The 20293-nt window shown below is 51.2% G+C and overlaps 1 protein-coding gene across 2 annotated transcripts; it reads left to right on the forward strand.

Moving 5' to 3' along the window:
* Nucleotides 1-5282: 5282 nt before the first annotated feature.
* Nucleotides 5283-20001, forward strand: phf23b (PHD finger protein 23b). Of its 2 annotated transcripts, XM_067972273.1 has the most exons (6): nt 5283-5495; nt 9516-9547; nt 12327-12419; nt 13574-14150; nt 18758-18858; nt 19527-19610. In XM_067972273.1, exons 1-5 carry the CDS (start codon nt 5468-5470, stop codon nt 18808-18810), a joined length of 783 nt encoding a protein of 260 aa, XP_067828374.1. In that variant the 5' UTR covers nt 5283-5467; the 3' UTR covers nt 18811-18858; nt 19527-19610. The 2 variants fall into 2 exon arrangements, with proteins under 2 accessions (XP_067828374.1, XP_067828373.1); XM_067972272.1 differs by lacking the exon at nt 18758-18858 and having other exon boundaries at nt 5287-5495; nt 19527-20001.
* Nucleotides 20002-20293: the final 292 nt, after the last annotated feature.

The raw sequence follows: 20293 nt of genomic DNA on the forward strand, positions 1-20293 counted from the left end.
GTCTACAAAAAACTGTCTGGTGTAAAAGTGGACAGCTAGCGAGTAAATCCTACCTGTGACTACCCCATTCCATACTGAAGTCAAGTCTTCACGTCCGGTGAGGTTTGCCCGCTTTCGTAGCTCCCCACCTCTCATCTGTGATGGCTGTGTAACAAAAATGGAGCATTTTTATCTTTAGTCCGTAGATCTCTTCTGTATACTCTGTGACTTGGCTTAAAAACAGGTTCTATTAGCAGAGGTATCACTCTCAAAGAGGCTCCCGCCATTCCCTGATAGGACATCTGCTCTGTTTCTCTGCCCTGCTTGATGTTCTTGATTACCAACAGACTGAGGGAAACAATGACCCAAGGACTAGAAATAATATCACAAACCAATTAATGTAACCAGGGCAACCTTAGCTTTGGGACAACCAGTTCTGAGGAAGGGTCCATACCCGAAAAGTCTCTTCTGTTCTCTCTCCACAGGTGCTGCCTGGCCTGCTGAGTGTTTCCAGAGTTTTCTTCTGTTTTTGTTTCAGGTTTCCAGCATTTGCTTTTTGTAAAACCTCAGGTTAGACAGCTCTGATGTTCTCTTGGGTGGCCTTCGATATGCCTTTATGTATGTATTAATATCGCTGGCCATCCACTGTAAGTGCTTTAGTGACTTTGCAACAGGAAAAACTACACATCAAAGAGTGTGAGGAGTATAGCTTTGGATGTTTCAGATGATCTTGTTACGATTTTGATTGAGCTGCAACAGACGCAGAAGCAAGATGCAAACTCCGTAAGTAGGAGCACCGACATAATCCTAAATACGATTACAACCGGTAGGGATTAGAGTACCATGAAACTACAGGGGAGAGTTTACTATCCATTAATGCAAAGAAAAGCATTCAAAGGAACTTAAAACTGGCTGGTTTGCCTGTTTAACTCTTTCATGAATTGATTCAAAACTACTGTCCTATTCAAGCTGACTTCGACAAATGGCTATATTTTCTGCTACTATAACAGACTATTTCGATCAATAAACCTGTTTGAAAGTATTAATAATCCTCAGAAGTGATGAGTGCACCATAGAAATGGTACGTATTGGTAGAGGATAATAAATGCTTTTATTTATAATTTATTCCTCAATTCAATAAGGTTCTTATACATTGAATGTCAGGTGTAACAGAATTATTAAGCATACAATACATATATAATAATACTTAAACATACACTTAAATGGTAACACTTACAACCAGACCTAATGATGGTTGGTTGGGAATTCAAACAGGTCACAGTTCTGAGCTCAGTATCTTAGGCCTTTACAAAACCAAATACTCATTACAAACAAGCGATTTTTATACATTTCTCTTACTCCCTCCACGACAACCCACACAATTCTACATCACACATTATATAAAAATTAAAATACAACTCCATATAAGGAGAATTTAATTGACTTATCCCTTATCAATAACTTTAGTTTTAACGAGTTCTTTTTCCGTAAACTGGTACAACTCCCCTACTTTGTTATCTTATCGATAGTTTCACTCCTGTTACATAGAATTGCTATTCCACCAAGTGAAACTTTTAATTATAAATCTGTCTTTGATTCAGTACCATTTCATACCAGTCAAACCAGATGTTTTCCTTTGCAGAACTAACATTTTTTCCTGAATTTGTTATCAACTGATTAAAGTTCTCTGCAATGTATGAATCAGTACGCACTGGCATGTCCCATTAATTAGGTTTAATGAAGTGACTAAACTGACCATTTCTTTAAGGTCAGCACTGGCTCAATAGCCCGGTAGTACTTTAAATTGACTTAAACTTCCCTGCTTGCATTGATACAGCACCTTTAACATAGTAAAGCTTCACAGGAGCGTTATCAGACAAAATCTGACACCGAGCCACATAAGGAGATATTAGGCCAAGTGACCAAAAGCTTGGTCAAAAAGGTAGGTTTTAAGGAGAGGGGTGGAGAGGTTTAGGGAGGGAATTCCAGAGCTTAGGACCTAGGCAGTGAAGCTACGGCCGCCAGTGGTGGGGCGAAGGAAATCGGGGATGCACAAGAGGCCAGAATTGGAGGAATGCAGAGATCTGAAGGTTGTTAGGCTGGAGGAGGTTACAGAGAAGGAGGGGGGGGGGGGGGGGAGGGGGTGAGGCCATGGAAGGATTTGATCACAGGATGAGAATTTTAAATTTGCGGCATTGCTGGACCAGGAGCCAATGTTAGTCAGTGAGTACAGGGGGTGACGGGTGAACAGGACTTTGTGCGAGTTAGGATACGGGGCAGCAGAGTTTTGGATGAGATCAAGTTTACGGAGGGTGGAAGATGGGAGGCCGGCCAGGAGATTATTGGACATAACTGGATATTACTGGACATAACTGTCACTCCAAACAGTTCCCTCGTGGAAATCTCTTTTGTTAATAATAATGACTTACTCTTTAGTCCCTTCATTCCAATAAAAGACCCATTCCTGTCCACTGGTGAAGCAGAACCACAGCCATTATTTTCTGTTTTTATGTAAGAACTTGAATGAGGCAACTGTGGAAGCACTTGTCCATCCCCCGTGCCTTTCATGCTGCAGCAACTACTACGTTTTAACAACACAAATTATTAATACTCATGATATATGAGCCCTAACCTTCATGTTTTAATGTTCAAGCATTTCAGCAAACCCAGCTTTCAGTTGTTGACACAAATGAATAGCGCATGCATCCACATGTAGTGAAATATTGCCACCACTGGTCTATGAGTCGGTAGCAAAGGGGCATCAACTATGGATTAATATAGGAAGCATAAGGGAAAGGTTAGAAGGAATATTTAAGCACAAAATGTTATTTGAATATGGACTGTGTTTCCACAAGTTGAGCCAAATGCAAAATTTAAGAGGCAATTAAATGTTTGAAGATGAAAGATATGAAAGGATATAGTGAAAGGTTAGATTAGGAAGTATCAGCCTTGGCTCACTGGTAACACTCTGGTCTCTGGGTGTGAGGGGGTATTGAAGCCCCAATGCAGGACTTAAGCACATCTTCTTGGATGGCACCTCAGTGCAGTACTGAGGGAGTGCTGCACTGTTGGAAGTGCCATCTTTCAGATGAGATGTTAAACTGGGGCCCTGTCTGCCCTCTCAGATGGACATAAAAGATCCCAAGACACTATTTCAAAAGCATAGGAGCTTCTCCAGTGTCCTGGTCAATATTTATCCCTTTAAACAACAATGCTAAAAGTGATTACCTGGTCATTTATCTCATTGATGTTTGCAGGACCTGACCTACAAAACAAATTATAAATGCAAGAACTTTCCTTTGGGGGAACCTAGGCACAGACACAGCTCCTTCTGTGCCTAACTTTCTATGAGTTTAATACAGACCTTGTAAAGGTGAAGAGAATCAATTGTCCAATTTCAGGGGCTGCAGGTTATTTGTTCTGTTCCCATACAAAACGTAACAGTAAAAGTAAGTAATGAGATAAGTGCTAAATAAAAAATTGCAGGCTTTGGTTCAAAAAGGATGGTGAGTTGGAAGGTCTCCCATTGTTAGGGTTGCCAACTCCGGTTGGACATATTCCTGGAGGTTTCATCACACAACCTCCAACCTCCCCGTCCACCACACCCCTGCCATTGGTCGCCCGACACATCCATCCTCGCCTCACACCGCTTTCCCAAACGGCCAGTTTGAAAGCGATCAGGCTTTTCGTTACCCGATAGGAAGATTCTTGGCCGCCTTCAGCACCCCAAATGTCCATTATTTTTAGAAACGAAGAGTTTTCAAAGAAAATGGGGATAACGCCCCTATCATATTTTCTCCCTGGGGTGTTAGCTCGCGACAGTGTCCTGGAGATTAATCTTTAATTCCTGGAAACTCCAGCAGCAATCTTGTCCATTACCAAAATGGCGGCTATGCTAACGGTCTCTTCATCTCTCCTGCTAACCGCCGCGCGTTCTCGGATGACGTCAGGAGAGGGCGCGCACGCGCAATCGTTGGCGCGCCCCGCCAGAATGGGGCGTGATTGACAGGTGTAGGTCTCCGGGATAATAAACAAGCAGTGGCGGGGGGCGGGTGAGTTGAAACGAATTAAAGAGATATCGGAACTTTTCCTGTATTTTTTTAAATGCAAATTTTAAGCAAAATAGTTTTAATAATATTATTATGAAGTTTTGCCTTAGATCGAGTGGAATAGAATGATCCGCGCGGTGTGAATAGCGATATAATTTTTTATTGCAAATCCCCCCTCCCCCCCCCTCCTCCGGGCTGCCTGAGTGTCGGGGTCCGGATTGGGCTGTGACGTCACTGCGGTCGGCGTTGTGTTTGGAGAGAAAGCGGCGCGAGACCCGGGGGAGAGAGACCCGGACCGGGAGACCGACCGAGACCCGGGGGGGAGAGAGACCCGGACCGGGAGACCGACCGAGACCCGGGGGGGAGAGACCCGGACCGGGAGACCGACCGAGACCCGGGGGAGAGAGACCCGGACCGGGAGACCGACCGAGACCCGGGGGGGAGAGAGACCCGGACCGGGAGACCGACCGAGACCCGGGGGGGAGAGACCCGGACCGGGAGACCGACCGAGACCCGGGGGGGAGAGAGACCCGGACCGGGAGACCGACCGAGACCCGGGGGAGAGAGACCCGGACCGGGAGACCGACCGAGACCCGGACCGGGAGACCGACCGACCGAGACCCGGGGGAGAGAGACCCGGACCGGGAGACCGACCGACCGAGACCCGGGGGAGAGAGACCCGGACCGGGAGACCGACCGACCGAGACCCGGGGGAGAGAGACCCGGACCGGGAGACCGACCGACCGACCGAGACCCGGGGGGGGAGAGAGACCCGGACCGGGAGACCGACCGAGACCCGGGGGGGAGAGACCCGGACCGGGAGACCGACCGAGACCCGGGGGAGAGAGACCCGGACCGGGGGACCGGGAGACCGACCGAGACCCGGGGGAGAGAGACCCGGACCGAGAGACCGACCGAGACCCGGGTGAGAGAGACCCGGACCGGGAGACCGACCGAGACCCGGGGGAGAGAGACCCGGACCGGGAGACCGACCGAGACCCGGGGGAAGGGGGAGAGAGAGAGACCGGGACCGAGAGAGAGTGTAGACCCGGGGAAAGACCGAGAGACTCGGGGGAGAGACCGGGACTGAGAGAGTAGACGCGGGGAGAGACCGAGAGACTCGGGGGAAGAGAGGGGGACCGAGAAAGAGAGACCCGGGGGAAGGGGGAAAGAGACCGAGAGAGACAGAGACAGGGAGACCGACCGGGGGAGAGGGGCCGAGACTCGAGTGGGGGGGGGGGGGGAGAAGAGAGAGACCGGCCGACCCAGCGGGGGAGAGACCGGGGGAGGGGGGAGAGTGAAAACTGAAAGCGGCGCGAGACCCGGCCTGGGAGTAATCGGGAGACCCGGGGTCGGGCAGCGGAGCCCGGGCCTAGGGGACCCGCGAGGCCCGGGTCGGTATTTGCCCAGCCCGGACGGAGTGGAGATCGCGGCGGAAGATGCTGAAAATGGCGGAGTCGGGAGAAGGTGAGCGATGGGAGAGGCCGAGGCTCCGACCTCGGAGCCGCCTGCGGATTGTGGAGTAAAGGCCCGGAACGGTGGGAGGCAGACCGGGCTGGGGAGAGAGGGGAGGGGGGGGGGGGGCACATGGGCCGCCACTGAACAACACGCCGCGGCTGTAGGCCTACGGGATGTCGGAGAGAGAGAAGGCCGTGTGGGGGGAGGGAGGGAGGGAAGGCTCGGTGGGGGGGAAGAGAAGAGAGAGGTTGGGGGCTCGTGGGGGGGGGGGGAAGGAGAGAAGGGTTGAGGGGGGAGAAGGCTCTCGGGGTTGGGGGGAGGAGGAGAGAAGGCTCTCGGGGTTGGGGGGGTGGGAGGAGAGAAGGCTCTCGGGGTTGAGGGGGGGAGGAGAGAAGGCTCTCGGGGTTGAGGGGGGGAGGAGAGAAGGCTCTCGGGGTTGAGGGGGGGGGAGGAGAGAAGGCTCTCGGGGTTGAGGGGGGGAGGAGAGAAGGCTCTCGGGGTTGAGGGGGGGAGGAGAGAAGGCTCTCGGGGTTGAGGGGGGGGGAAGGCTCTCGGGGTTGGGGGGAGGAGGAGAGAAGGCTCTCGGGGTTGGGGGGAGGAGGAGAGAAGGCTCTCGGGGTTGGGGGGAGGAGGAGAGAAGGCTCTCGGGGTTGGGGGGAGGAGGAGAGAAGGCTCTCGGGGTTGGGGGGAGGAGGAGAGAAGGCTCTCGGGGTTGGGGGGGAGGAGGAGAGAAGGCTCTCGGGGTTGGGGGGAGGAGGAGAGAAGGCTCTCGGGGTTGGGGGGAGGAGGAGAGAAGGCTCTCGGGGTTGGGGGAGGAGGAGAGAAGGCTCTCGGGGTTGGGGGGAGGAGGAGAGAAGGCTCTCGGGGTTGGGGGGAGGAGGAGAGAAGGCTCTCGGGGTTGGGGGGAGGAGGAGAGAAGGCTCTCGGGGTTGGGGGGAGGAGGAGAGAAGGCTCTCGGGGTTGGGGGGAGGAGGAGAGAAGGCTCTCGGGGTTGAGGGGGGGAGAAGGCTCTCGGGGTTGAGGGGGGGAGAAGGCTCTCGGGGTTGAGGGGGGGAGAAGGCTCTCGGGGTTGAGGGGGGGAGAAGGCTCTCGGGGTTGAGGGGGGGAGAAGGCTCTCGGGGTTGAGGGGGGGAGAAGGCTCTCGGGGTTGAGGGGGGGAGAAGGGCTCTCGGGGTTGAGGGGGGAGAAGGCTCTCGGGGTTGGGGAGGGGAGGAGAGAAGGCTCTCGGGGTTGAGGGGGGGAGAAGGCTCTCGGGGTTGAGGGGGGAGAAGGCTCTCGGGGTTGAGGGGGAGGAGAGAAGGCTCTCGGGGTTGAGGGGGGAGAAGGCTCTCGGGGTTGAGGGGGGGGAGAAGGCTCTCGGGGTTGAGGGGGGAGAAGGCTCTCGGGTTGAGGGGGGAGAGGGGTTGAGGGGGGAGAAGGGTTGAGGGGGGAGAAGGGTTGAGGGGGGGAGAAGGGTTGAGGGGGGAGAAGGGTTTGAGGGGGGAGAGGGGTTGAGGGGGAGAGGGGTTGAGGGGGGAGAGGGTTGAGGGGGGAGAAGGGTTGAGGGGGGAGAAGGGTTGAGGGGGGGAGAAGGGTTGAGGGGGGGAGAAGGGTTGAGGGGGGAGAAGGGTTGAGGGGGGGGAGAAGGGTTGAGGGGGGAGAAGGGTTGAGGGGGGGAGAAGGGTTGAGGGGGGGAGGAGGCTCTCGGGGTTGAGGGGGGGAGGAGGCTCTCGGGGTTGAGGGGGGGAGGAGAGAAGGCTCTCGGGGTTGAGGGGGGGAGGAGAGAAGGCTCTCGGGGTTGAGGGGGGGAGGAGAGAAGGCTCTCGGGGTTGAGGGGGGGAGGAGAGAAGGCTCTCGGGGTTGAGGGGGGGAGGAGAGAAGGCTCTCGGGGTTGAGGGGGGGAGGAGAGAAGGCTCTCGGGGTTGAGGGGGGGAGAAGGCTCTCGGGGTTGAGGGGGGAGAAGGCTCTCGGGGTTGAGGGGGGGAGAAGGCTCTCGGGGTTGAGGGGGGAGAAGGCTCTCGGGGTTGAGGGGGGAGAAGGCTCTCGGGGTTGAGGGGGGAGAAGGCTCTCGGGGTTGGGGAGGGGAGGAGAGAAGGCTCTCGGGGTTGAGGGGGGGAGGAGAGAAGGCTCTCGGGGTTGAGGGGGGGAGAAGGCTCTCGGGGTTGAGGGGGGGAGAACGCTCTCGGGGTTGAGGGGGGGGGGGGGGGAGAACGCTCTCGGGGTTGAGGGGGGGGGAGGAGAGAAGGCTCTCGGGGTTGAGGGGGGGGAGGAGAGAAGGCTCTCGGGGTTGAGGGGGGAGAAGGCTCTCGGGGTTGAGGGGGGAGAAGGCTCTCGGGGTTGAGGGGGGAGAAGGCTCTCGGGGTTGAGGGGGGAGAAGGCTCTCGGGGTTGAGGGGGGAGAAGGCTCTCGGGGTTGAGGGGGAGAAGGGTTGAGGGGGGAGAAGGCTCTCGGGGTTGAGGGGGGAGAGGGGTTGAGGGGGGAGAAGGCTCTCGGGGTTGAGGGGGGAGAAGGGTTGAGGGGGGAGAAGGGTTGAGGGGGGGAGAAGGCTCTCGGGGTTGAGGGGGGGAGAAGGCTCTCGGGGTTGAGGGGGGGAGAAGGCTCTCGGGGTTGAGGGGGGGAGAAGGCTCTCGGGGTTGAGGGGGGGAGAAGGCTCTCGGGGTTGAGGGGGGCGGGAGAAGAGAAGGCTCTGGGGGGTTGCGGGGGGAAGAGAGAGGGCTCTGGGGGGTTGCGGGGGGGGGGGGAGAGGGCTCTGGGGGGTTGCGGGGGGGAGAGAGGGCTCTGGGGGGTTGCGGGGGGGGGAAGAGAGGGCTCTGGGGGGTTGCGGGGGGGGGGAAGAGAGGGCTCTGGGGGGTTGCGGGGGGGGGGAAGAGAGGGCTCTGGGGGGTTGCGGGGGGGGGAAGAGAGGGCTCTGGGGGGTTGCGGGGGGGGGAAGAGAGGGCTCTGGGGGGTTGCGGGGGGGGGAAGAGAGGGCTCTGGGGGGTTGCGGGGGGAGAGAGGGCTCTGGGGGTTGCGGGGGGAGAGAGGGCTCTGGGGGTTGCGGGGGGAGGGGGGAGAGAGGGCTCTGGGGGTTGCGGGGGGAGGGGGGAGAGAGGGCTCTGGGGGTTGCGGGGGGAGGGGGGAGAGAGGGCTCTGGGGGTTGCGGGGGGAGGGGAGAGAGGGCTCTGGGGGTTGTGGGGGGGGGGAAAGAGAGAGAGAGGGCTCTATCGGGGGGGGGAGAGAGAGCTCGGGGGGGGGGGGGGAGGAGAGAGAGGGCTCGGGGTGGGGGGGGGGGGGAGAGAGAGAGAGAAGGATGTGGGGGGGAAGAGAGAGAAGGATGTGGGGGGGAAGAGAGAGAAGGATGTGGGGGGGAAGAGAGAGAAGGATGTGGGAAGGGGGGGAAAGAGAGAGAAGGATGTGGGGAGGGGGGGAAAGAGAGAGAAGGATGTGGGGAGGGGGGGAAAGAGAGAGAAGGATGTGGGGAGGGGGGGAAAGAGAGAGAAGGATGTGGGGAGGGGGGGAAAGAGAGAGAAGGATGTGGGGAGGGGGGGAAAGAGAGAGAAGGATGTGGGGGGGGGGGAAGAGAGAGAAGGATGTGGGGGGGGGGGAAGAGAGAGAAGGATGTGGGGGGGGGGGAAGAGAGAGAAGGATGTGGGGGGGGGCAAAGAGAGAGAAGGATGTGGGGGGGGGCAAAGAGAGAGAAGGATGTGGGGAGGGGGGGAAAGAGCGAGAGGGAGGGGGGGGGAAGAGCGAGAAGGATGTGGGGAGGGGGGGGGAAGAGCGAGAAGGATGTGGGGAGGGGGGGAAAGAGAGAGAAAAGTCTGTTGTGGGGCGGGGGGGAAAGAGAGAGAAAAGTCTGTTGTGGGCAGGGGGGATAAGAGACGGCTGTGCGGGGGAGGGGGCGGTTGTGCTTTGGGAGGGCATGGGGAGTGAAGGCTGAATGGGAGTGGTTTGGTAGAGAATGAGATAGAACTTGATATTTATGGCCTTCTTTATCTGCCCTGACTGACTGTGTCTGATGCATGGGCTAACTTGTGTCTCTATATCTCTCTAACCAGGATCTCTCTCTTTCAGATCCTCTGCAGACTGCTGGGGTGGGTTCTCAGGTGAGTAGTTGTTGTGATGTCCTTTACTCTCATTGTAGCTGCTTTTGGTCCCTCGGGTTCAGCTTGCAATGCCTGGCTGTTGTGGTTGAGACACTGCTAACTGCAAAAAGGCCAGTCGCATTTGAATCCAGGTCTCTGCCTGCTGTAAAAAGCCTGAGCAACTGGGTTTGACATCATTACCCCAGTCCTAAAATCCATTGCTGTGAGCACTGGAAGCAATGATTGAGCAGTCATGATAGTTCTGGGGGTGCAACATGTGCCCAAGGGGCTGAGTGAGGATTGCCTGAATCACCTGGAATCAGTTTCAATACTTTGGCGATCTTTAAGACTGTGCATTTGGGTTTGTGAATGCCAGCTGCCCGTAATGGAGGAATCTCTGGTGTAGATCTGAAAATCTAAGTTTCTGTGACCGTCCCGGACAGTTACCGTAGCTTCATTGTACTCGCAGGAACAGAACGCTGTCTTATTGGAATGAGTGACCATAACATGGTTACATTCCATATCCAATTAGAGGGTGAGAAGGTTGGTTCTCAAACAAGCGTACTATGATGGTATGAGGGCGGAATTGATTAAAGTGGACTGGGAAAATAGATTAAGGGGTAAGACGGTACATGAGCAGTGGTGTTTATTTAAGGAGTTATTTTACAACTTTCAAAAAATATATATTCCACTGAGGAAAAAAGGGTGTAAAAGAAATGACAGCCATCCGTGGCTAAGTAAAGAAATTAAGGATCGTATCCGACTAAAAACAAGGACATATATGGTAGCCAAACTTAGTGGGAGGATAGAAGATTGGGAAGTCTTCAAAAAACAGCAAAAAGTAACTAAAGGATTGATTAAGAAAGGGAAGATAGATTATGAAAATAAATTAGCAAAAAATATAAAAACAGATAGCAAGAGTTTCTATCGTTATATAAAAAGAAAAAGGGTGGCTAAGGCAAACGTAGGTCCCTTAGAGGATGAGACCGGGAAATTAATGGTGGGAAACATGGAGATGGCAAAAATGCTGAACAAATATTTTGTTTCAGTCTTTACGGTAGAGGACACTAAGAACATCCCAACACTGGACAAACAGGGGGCTCTGGGGGGGGAGGAGCTAAATACGATTAAAATCACTAAGGAATTGGTACTTAGTAAATTAATGGGACTCAAGGCGGATAAATCCCCTGGACCTGATGGCTTACATCCTAGGGTCTTGAGGGAAGTGGCAGTGGGGATTGTGGATGCTTTGGTGGTAATTTTCCAAAATTCTCTGGACTCGGCAAAGGTCCCGGCAGATTGGAAAACTGCTAATGTAACACCCTTATTTAAAAAGGGTAGTAGACAGAAGGCTGGAAATTATAGACCAGTTAGCCTAACATCTGTGGTGGGTAAAATTTTGGAGTCTATTATTAAGGAGACGGTAGCGGAACATTTGGATAAACATAATTTAATAGGACAAAGTCAGCATGGCTTTACGAAGGGGAAGTCATGTCTGACAAATTTGCTTGAGTTCTTTGAGGACATAACGTACAGGGTGGATAAAGGGGAACCAGTGGACGTAGTGTATTTAGACTTCCAGAAGGCATTCGACAAGGTGCCACATAAAAGATTATTGCTCAAGATAAAGAATCACTGGATTGGGGGTAATATTCTGGCATGGGTGGAGGATTGGTTATCTAACAGGAAGCAGAGAGTTGGGATAAATGGTTCATTCTCGGACTGGCAACCAGTAGCCAGTGCTGTTCCGCAGGGGTCGGTGCTGGGTCCCCAACTCTTTACGATCCATATTAACGATTTGGAGGAGGGGGCCGAGTGCAACATATCGAAGTTTGCAGATGATACAAAGATGGGAGGACATAAAAAACCTGCAGGGGGATATAGACAGGCTGGGTGAGTGGGTGGAGATTTGGCAGATGAAATACAATATTGGAAAATGTGAGGTTATGCACTTTGGCAGGAAAAACCAGAGAGCAAGTTATTTTCTTGATGGCAAGAGACTGGAAAGTACTGCAGTGCAAAGGGATCTGGGGGTCCTTGTGCAAGAAAATCAAAAAGTTAGTATGCAGGTGCAGCAGGTGATCAAGAAGGCCAACGGAATGTTGGCGTTTATTGCTAGGGGGATAGAATATAAAAACAGGGAGGTATTGCTGCAGTTATATAAGGTATTGGTGAGACCGCACCTGGAATACTGCATACAGTTTTGGTCTCCATACTTAAGAAAAGACATACTTGCTCTCATGGCAGTACAAAGAAGGTTCACTCGGTTAATCCCGGGGATGAGGGGGCGGACATATGAGGAGAGGTTGAGGTTCAGAAGAATGAGAGGCGATCTTATTGAAACATATAAGATTGTGAAGGGGCTTGATCGGGTGGATGCGGTGAGGATGTTCCCAAGGTTGGATGAAACTAGAACTAGGGGGCATAATCTTAGAATAAGGGGCTGCTCTTTCAAAACTGAGATGAGGAGAAACTTCTTCACTCAGAGGGTGGTGGGTCTGTGGAATTTGCTGCCCCAGGAAGCTGTGGAAGCTACATCATTGAATAAATTCAAAGCAGAAATAGACAGTTTCCTAGAAGTGAAGGGAATTAGGGGTTACGGGGAGCGGGCAGGAAAGTGGACATGAATTTAGATTTGAGGTTAGGATCAGATCAGCCATGATCTTATTAAATGGCGGAGCAGGCACGAAGGGCCGATTGGCCTACTCCTGCTCCTATTTCTTATGTTCTTATTGAATTTCAAGTATTGGTAAGAGTCTGGCCCTGCTTGTTCCCTTCTAACCCTCTTGTCTCTTTGCAGCCAGCAGAGAGGCGTAAACGTACCGTGGAGGATTTCAATCAGTTCTGCAACTTTGTTCTGGCTTATACTGGCTACATTCCACCCTCCAAAGAGGTGAGACACTGCTTCCTGTCCCGTCTGTTCTGTTTCACCTGTGTTATCATTGCACTTATTTAAAGCCTTTCGATTAAGTGAGTGGGCAAAACGGTGGCAGATGGAGTTCAACGTGGGGAAGTGTGAGGTCATCCACTTCGGACCCAAGAAAGATAGAACAGAGCATTTTCCAGATGGTGCGAAGCTAGGAACTGTGGAGGAGCAGAGATATTTAGGGGCCCATGTACAGAAATCACTAAAAACTAGTGGACAGGTACAAAAGATAATTTAAAAGGCTAATGGAATATTGGCCTTTATCTCAAGAGGGCTAGAATACAAAGGGGTGGAAATTATGGGACAGTTGTATAAAGCTTTGGTCAGACTGCATATGGAGTACTGTGTACAGTTCTGGGCACTGCACCTCAGGAAGGAAATATTGGCCCTTAGAGTGGGTGCAGCACAGATTCACCAGAACAATACTGGGGTTAAAATATGAGGACAGGTTGCATAGACTAGGCTTGTATTCCCTCGACTATAGAATATTAAGGGGCCGTATAATTGAGGTGTTTAAGATGATTAAAGGATTTGATAGGGTAGAAACAGAAACTATTTCCTCTGGTGGCAGAGTCCAAAAGAAGGGGGCATAACCTTAAAATTAGAGCTCGGCCGTCCAGGGATGATGTCAAGAAGCATTTCTTCGCTTGTTAAACCAAGGCCTCATCTGCCCGCTCAGTTGGATGTAAAAGATCCCACAGCGCTATTTGGAAAAGAGCAGGGGAGTTCTTCCAGTGTCCAGGCCAACATTTATCCCTCAACCAACATCACCAAAAACAGCTCAACTAGGCATTTATTTCATAGCTGTTTGTGGGGCTTTGCTGTGTGAACGGAATGTACTTCGCAGCCCGGTGCTATTCTTATTGGAGAGAGTCCGGACTATGTTTTGCTAATCGCAAACCTGCGCATGCACTCCAGTATAGATCGAAGATAGAATCTGGGACCTTTTGCACTTTGCATGGCTCAGTCCTAGACTGGGAGGTGTATGTACTGACATATATGTTCATTTCAGTTTCTGCGAGGTATAAAATACTGCAGGTGGGGAGGAGTTTATGTAGAAACCTCTTCCAGATTCTGTTACCTCCTGTGATTTCAGTATGAATCCTCTTTTAAAACTGCAGGAGTGTGACTGGACCCCATCGAGTTCAAATTCTCCGATCAGGACAGAGAGTGTTGTGGACAGTGACAGCTGGGATTCCACCCAGTCTGTCGACTTCGACACGATTCAGAACTTTGTGAAAAAAGCAAAATCCTCCAAGAAGAATGGATTTCACCACCTGAAGTCAGATGGAGTGCTGCTCGACAGACTGAAGTTGAAGGATTCCCTCTACCCAGCGCCTGAGAAGAAGAAGGAGAAAAAGAGCAAGCGGTGGTGCCTGGAGGTGGATAAGCAGAGGGGGCCCGACGGGGAGAAGTCCAGTTTCGCCCGCATTAAAAGGAGCAAAAAGCGAAAGCTGAAGAAAGAGAGGGCCGAGAAAAAGATCAAGAGCTCGCTGAGCGAAACTGACTCGGATGAGGAGGTGGTGAAAGCAAGCTTCCTCTCCGAGCCTCTGAGACCAAATCCAGAGGCCACGTATACTGAGAACTATAAAATGGAAATCAAAGAGTGCCTCAGTATGGGAAATAGTCATGATGGCGAAACCAGCTCCAGTGAAGGCGAAACACGGATAATGGATGAAGACATTATGGTGGAATCAGGTCAGTTTTGACAGAATATTTTTGCCCCCTTCGGTCTTATATTTAAAAAAAAAAATCCCTAGTAGAATTTGGTGGTGCAGTGGGTTAGACACTGCCCTTTTGCCTCTGGTGTCTGATTGGCATTGAACACATGGAAATGAGTTAGAAGTCACCTCTGTCTGCTAGCTTGAGTGTTGGCCCTGGCTCGGTGGGTAGCGCTCTTGTCTTTGCGTCAGAAGGTCACTCCAGACACCTGAGCACTTAATGTAGGCTGACGTTTAGTGCAGTAGTGAGGTGCAGTCTTTTAGATGGAGGTATTAAGCTGGGGCCATGTCTTGCCAGTACAGGTGGATATAAAACATCCCGTGGCACTGTCTGAAGAAGAGCAAGTGAGTTCTTCCGGTGTCCTGACCAAAATTTATCCCTCAACCAATAACAGATTAACTGGTCATTTGCCATCTTGCTGTGTGCAAATGGGCTGCTGTGTTTCCTACATTACAACAGTAACTATACTGCAAAAGTAATCCATTGGCTGTAAAGTGCTTTGGGATGTCCTGAAGACAAGAAACACTATATGAATACAAATTCATTCTTTAGTTGTAACGGTCCTAAACTTTAATGAATTTGGATCATTTGAATCTGGCTCCCAATAAACATATGTTAACTGTACAAGGCTGACCTGAATTTGGTTCAAATTGGCAATCAGAGGGTGGGTAGCATCCATATAACTACCCCAGCAAATGTTTACAGAAGGAGATGGGAAGAAAGTGAATGGGGGAAAAATTGAGTCTGGACTTCTTTAGAAGTGTTTTTTGTGAATGACAAAGAATAATCGTAAATTTAAAGGATCAATTACTTGAAGGTTAAGGTGGAAGATGTTTGTATTTTTAGCTTGTCTTCTGTACGGAGACCTGTCATTTTGGTCTTCCCCCTCTGTGAGGAATTGTTCCACTGACAGTAGCAAATGTGCAAATCCCTCCACTGAAAATTTTCCAGATAGACATGGCAACAGAAAGGACCACTGTGATCCATCTGCCTACTCCCAAAATTCAGAAAACTCTCCTGGATTTTCTCATACACCACCTATACCGTGAAGCCAGCCTTTGGCTGAGTGGTAGCATTCCCGTCTGAGTCAGAAGGTGTGACGTTCAAACCCCGCTGCAGACAGTCGCGGCGAGTGGAGACCGGAGCTCCGGCTCTGAATTATGGGTTGACATCCAGCGGGATACTCGCGTCCAGTGGGTGTGGGTGCCCCCCCCCCCCAAATCATCGTACAGGTTGTGGGAGCCTCCTGCCGTATAGGACTAATTACACCATCAGCTGATATCAAGTTGGTTTTGGCCGTGGAAGGAGTGTTCACGGGGCGGCCTGTCAGACTGTTAATCAGCCTGCCAATCCTTCCACTACGTCACGCTATTCTCCAAGAGAAGGGTGTGAAGATATGTAAACAACCACCACCTACGTCAGACGCCTATCCCATTCCCCTTTTTGCTGAGTTTATTTTACTCCCTGGCAGATTGGTCCATGCGTTCATCACCCCCTGCGTCGAATGGGTTACATTTCACCATAACTCTTCACTTTCCCTGTTCTGAGCTCGAGTCTGTATCCCTTGCTGTAGAAATTACCACCACAGAACCTGATCCTATAGTTTTCTGCCATTCTCGTCACTTTTAGCCAAAGTTAGACAATTTATCCGAATGCTGAGGGAGAGGAGAATGACCAGCTGTCAGTTCTACCATGAGAGCACTAGGTGGTGTCCTATGCTTGTCTTGCCCGGGTGAGCTGACGTGTGCTTTGTTGAGAAGTCTGTTGTGTATACTAACAAACGTGTATACCAATAAATTATATGAGAGGGGGTACAGGGTGTCACTCGCCACCCTCTCTCCTTCAGATCTCTCTGATCTCCAGTTATTTGCTTCTCAGCCACTGGCTTGCTGCTCACTGCTGCGCTATTTCTTTCCTGCTTCGATTACTCTCTTGAACCCCTTTCTCTTTGAGCTTTTTGCCTTTCACAACTTTCTCATTTCCCTCCTTTTCTCCCTATCGCTAATGTCCATCTTTTTGCCTGCCCTGAAAAAAGCTCAGATGTCTCGATACATCAGCACAGCAGAAAATTGGATGGACCTTTTTTTTTCCTTTTGCTTCCAGGGTATTGCCCCAAGTCCTGAGACGTGTTTTGTTACTGTCTTTTGCTACCTTTCCTGAAGGCAATGACTTGTGTAGGGCTATGGGTTCCCAGTGCCTCACCCAAGTGGCCATTCTCCTTGAGTGAGCCTGGGCAGAATGTTTGCAGCTCTTTGTTAGTCCTCACTTGATGGCCCCACAGATGCTGTTTCCAATAGGAATTGCTGGATAGCAATCTGAAATCTTAACCCACTCCCCCCGGCCACCCCCTCTCCTCTGCTTAGTTTGAGGACGCTGAGACCAGTTCTGCTCCCAACCCTGCTATGGCGGAGATCAGCTAACTCAACACAGACCAGGGATTGCGCTTGTGATATCCTTGGCCTGTATGTCTCGGGTGTACTGGGTTGTATATTGACTCACTGGGCTATTGAGTGGCGGGACGATATGGCTGAAGGCTCTGCCACCGATAATGGAGGGGAGGAATACTCCGGAGGCCAGAGTTAGGTGGCCGAAGGGCACATACTGGGATGTGAGGCTGGAGGCCATTGCAGAGAGAGAATGGGGCAAGGCCACGGTTGGATATGTAAACGAGCACAAGGATTTTGAGTTCAGTGTGTTGGGAGATGGGAAGCGGTGTTGGTCAGGGCTGAATGACGAGAGATTTGGTATGCACAGCGATAACCTGATTGCTGATGTCACTGGGGGTATTGGCTTTCGAAGGAGTCAATCTGACTAATGGGGTTGAATTAACATTAGCACCGTTTGTCATAAACCCAGCAACAACATCTGTATGTTCGGTACCTCAGTGTCTTCAGAACCTGCTGTTTAAATACAAATTTAAACTCTATTTTATTGTAACTGCCTTTTTATAAGAGCTCCAGTTTGTCACCAACAGAATGTAACATGTTGTGAAAGTGTCCTCGAGCGTGTTGTCGCCTCCCAAATCCTTGCCCAACTTTCCCGCAACTCCAGATTCGAACTTCTCCAATCAGGTTTCCGCCCCGCCACAACACTAAAACGGCCCTAATCAAAGTCACAAATGACATCCTCTGACTATGACCATGGTGCACTCTCTCTCCTCCTTTGTACAGCTGAGTGGGACTGCCCTCGCCTGGTTCCATTCTTACCTATCCAGTTGTAGCAGGGAGTCTACTGCAATGGCTTCTCTTCCCATCCCTGCACCGTTACCTCTGGAATCTCCCAAGAATCTATCTTTGCCCCCCCCCCCGCCATTTCTCATCTACATGCTGCCCTTCGGCGACATCATCCGAAGACATAACATCGTGTTCCACATGTACACGGACAACACCCAACTCTATCTCACCACCACCTCAGTCGATCCCTCCACTGCCTCTGCGTTGTCAGACTGCTCGTCTGACGTCCAGTCCTGGATGAGTCGCCATTTCCTCCAATTAAACATTGGGAAGCCCGAAGCCATTGTCGTCTTCCCTCGCCACCAATTCTATCCCAGTCTCAGGCCGAACCAGACTGTTTGCAACCTCTGTGTCCTATTTGACCCTGAACTAAGCTACCAATCCCATATCATCTCCATCACAAAAACTGCCTACTTCCAGCTACATAACATTGCCCGTCTCTGCCCCTACCTCAGCTTATCTGCCGCTGAGACCTTCACCCATGCTTTTGCTGCTTCCAGACTCGACTATTCCAATGCTCTCCTGGCCGGCCTCCCATCTTCCACCCTCCATAAACTTGAGCACATACACATCCCTCTGCTGCCCGTATCCTAACTCCTGGCAAGTCCTGTTCACCCATCATCCCTGTGCTCGCTGACCTATATTGGCTCCCAGTTCATCAATGCCTCCATTTTAAAATTCTCATCCTCATGTTCACATCCCTGCATGGCCTCGCCCCTCCCTATCTCTGTAACCTTCTCCAGCCCTACAAGAACTCTGCGTTCCTCCAACTCTGACCTCTTGTGCAACCCCACTCCCTTTGCCCCACCATTGGCGGCCGTGTCTTCAGTTATCTCGGCCCTAAGCTCTGGAATTCCCTTCAGCTTCCTCTCTCCTCCTTTAAGACGGTCCTTAAAACCTACCTTTTTGATCAAGCGTTTAGTCATCCATCCTAATATTTCCAACTTTGACTCGGTGTCATATTTTTCTTTTGTCTGATTATGCTGGTGTGAAGCACCTTGGGACGTTTTACTACATTAAAGGCGCTATGTAACTACAAGTTGTTGTATTAGAGGACGAATCACCCTTGACTCAATATGCTTTAATTCTTCAGACATGAGGACAGTCAAGGTTGAGAAAAGCACATCCTTCCATTGCCTTAACTGTCCAATCATGGGATCTAATTGTATTTTGAATAACCCCAGTGATTTTTTTTGCCTCTCTTACACTGCTTGCTAGATTATTTAAGTTCTGAATTTTCATTTCTGTCTCTGTTCCTACTTTGTTGGTACACTTTGAAGTAATGTTCTGGGTTTACCTTTTCCATATTTATATAAATCTGAGGTCCTCATTTAACTACCTTCGTTCCAGACTATACTCTTCCACTCAGATTACCACCACCACCACCAGTGAGCAACCTGTAACTACCTGTAATCTTTCAGCTTTGAAGAGACACAACTCATCTTCTAGAGGTACACACAATATTTAACCGGGTAGACAAAGTAAACCTGAAACAATACTTTCAGATGTGCTGGGGCAGAGAAACGAGAGCTTTTGGATTCCAAAATGCAAGTGAGGCAATGTTGCTTCACACGAGGGCGATCTGCAGCCAGAATGGCTTGCTAGAAAGTGAGATTCAGGCCAGAAACTGGACACGATGGGCCGAAGGGCCTCTATCCGTGCTGTATAACTCTATGACTCTCTAAATGGCTAGATCAGGCGAATACCGAAATCTTTGTGAAGCAGCTAGTCACATACCGTGGAGCCCCATGAATTAAATGTGAAGAATTGAGTCAAAACCCTGCAACTCAAGAAAAGCACATAAAAGCTGTGTCCTCATGCCCAAGCTCCAGACAGTTTGAATTGGCTGGTTAACTTTCGGTGACTGAACTGGAAGGGAGTGCGGTTCACTGGAACTTCAGGCGTTGGATAGCCAGGGCTTATGGGTCAAATAGATAGCCTGCAGACCACAGCCGGGTGCTGATAGGACGCAGGCGAGGTTGGTATTCTTCGAGATGAAATGGACTGAGCGGCTGCCTTCCTCCCAAATCGTGGTTTTTGTCGGAGAGGAGGGAGGGGGTGGACGAAGGAACGGTTTGACTTGAAACTGAAATTGACTGCCCTCTTGTGTTTGTTCCAGATGATGACTCGTGGGGCCTGGTGACGTGTTATTGTCAGAAGCCCTTTGCGGGCAGGCCGATGATTGAATGTAACCAGTGCAACACCTGGATCCACCTGTCTTGTGCCAAAATCCGAAAGTCTAATGTCCCCGATGTCTTTTTCTGTGAGAAATGCAGAGATGCGAAAGAAGGGAGGAAATCGGGATCAGGCCAGAAGAAGGTTCCTTGAACGAAGAACTCGTGAGCCTGTTTTGTGACATGTCTGCGTGAGGTTTAAAAAAAAAACATGAAATGAGAACAAGGTGGAAGGTCGGCCAAAGAAACCTTTGGGGGGGGTGGGCAAGCCAAGAAGGGAGTTACTTTATTTGAACAAGTAAAGAATCTGAGAACTCTTCACGTTGCAAAAGGGTAGCTGAATGAGACTGTTTTAGATTGGGTGCAACCGATTCAGGCTTCTTCACAGCCTTCTGGCTCCGGATGAATGGGTTTGGTTGACGGGTGGGAGGGGGGTGCTGGGCAGGGGGGGGGGGGACGTGTTCACCTAGCTGTGTTATGGTGTCCTGCTGGTCCGGAGCAGCGGTCCTCACTACGTGGCAGCTCAAATCCGCCCTCGAGATTTATTGCAACTGGCAAAAAGATCCTTATTGCTGTCTCTGCGTTCAAGAGGAATGGAATAAAATTCTCCTAGGGTTTGTCAGTGCTAGGAACCCTAGTTTGGAGGCAGATCAGGTTGTCCCCCCTCAGATGGGGGCTCTGACCGGTGGACTGTACTGGTGGGTCATCTAAA

The sequence above is a fragment of the Heptranchias perlo genome, chromosome 35 (assembly GCF_035084215.1).
Source record: "Heptranchias perlo isolate sHepPer1 chromosome 35, sHepPer1.hap1, whole genome shotgun sequence".
Lineage (NCBI taxonomy): Eukaryota > Metazoa > Chordata > Chondrichthyes > Hexanchiformes > Hexanchidae > Heptranchias > Heptranchias perlo.

What these genes read in the sequence shown, in the direction of transcription:
- phf23b (XM_067972272.1), top strand. Translation starts at nt 5,468, where the DNA reads ATGCTGAAAATGGCGGAGTCGGGAGAAG. An exon ending in AATGGCGGAGTCGGGAGAAG is followed by an intron (nt 5,496 to 9,515) that starts GTGAGCGATGGG and finishes TCTCTCTTTCAG; the next exon opens with ATCCTCTGCAGACTGCTGGG. An exon ending in ACATTCCACCCTCCAAAGAG is followed by an intron (nt 12,420 to 13,573) that starts GTGAGACACTGC and finishes TTAAAACTGCAG; the next exon opens with GAGTGTGACTGGACCCCATC.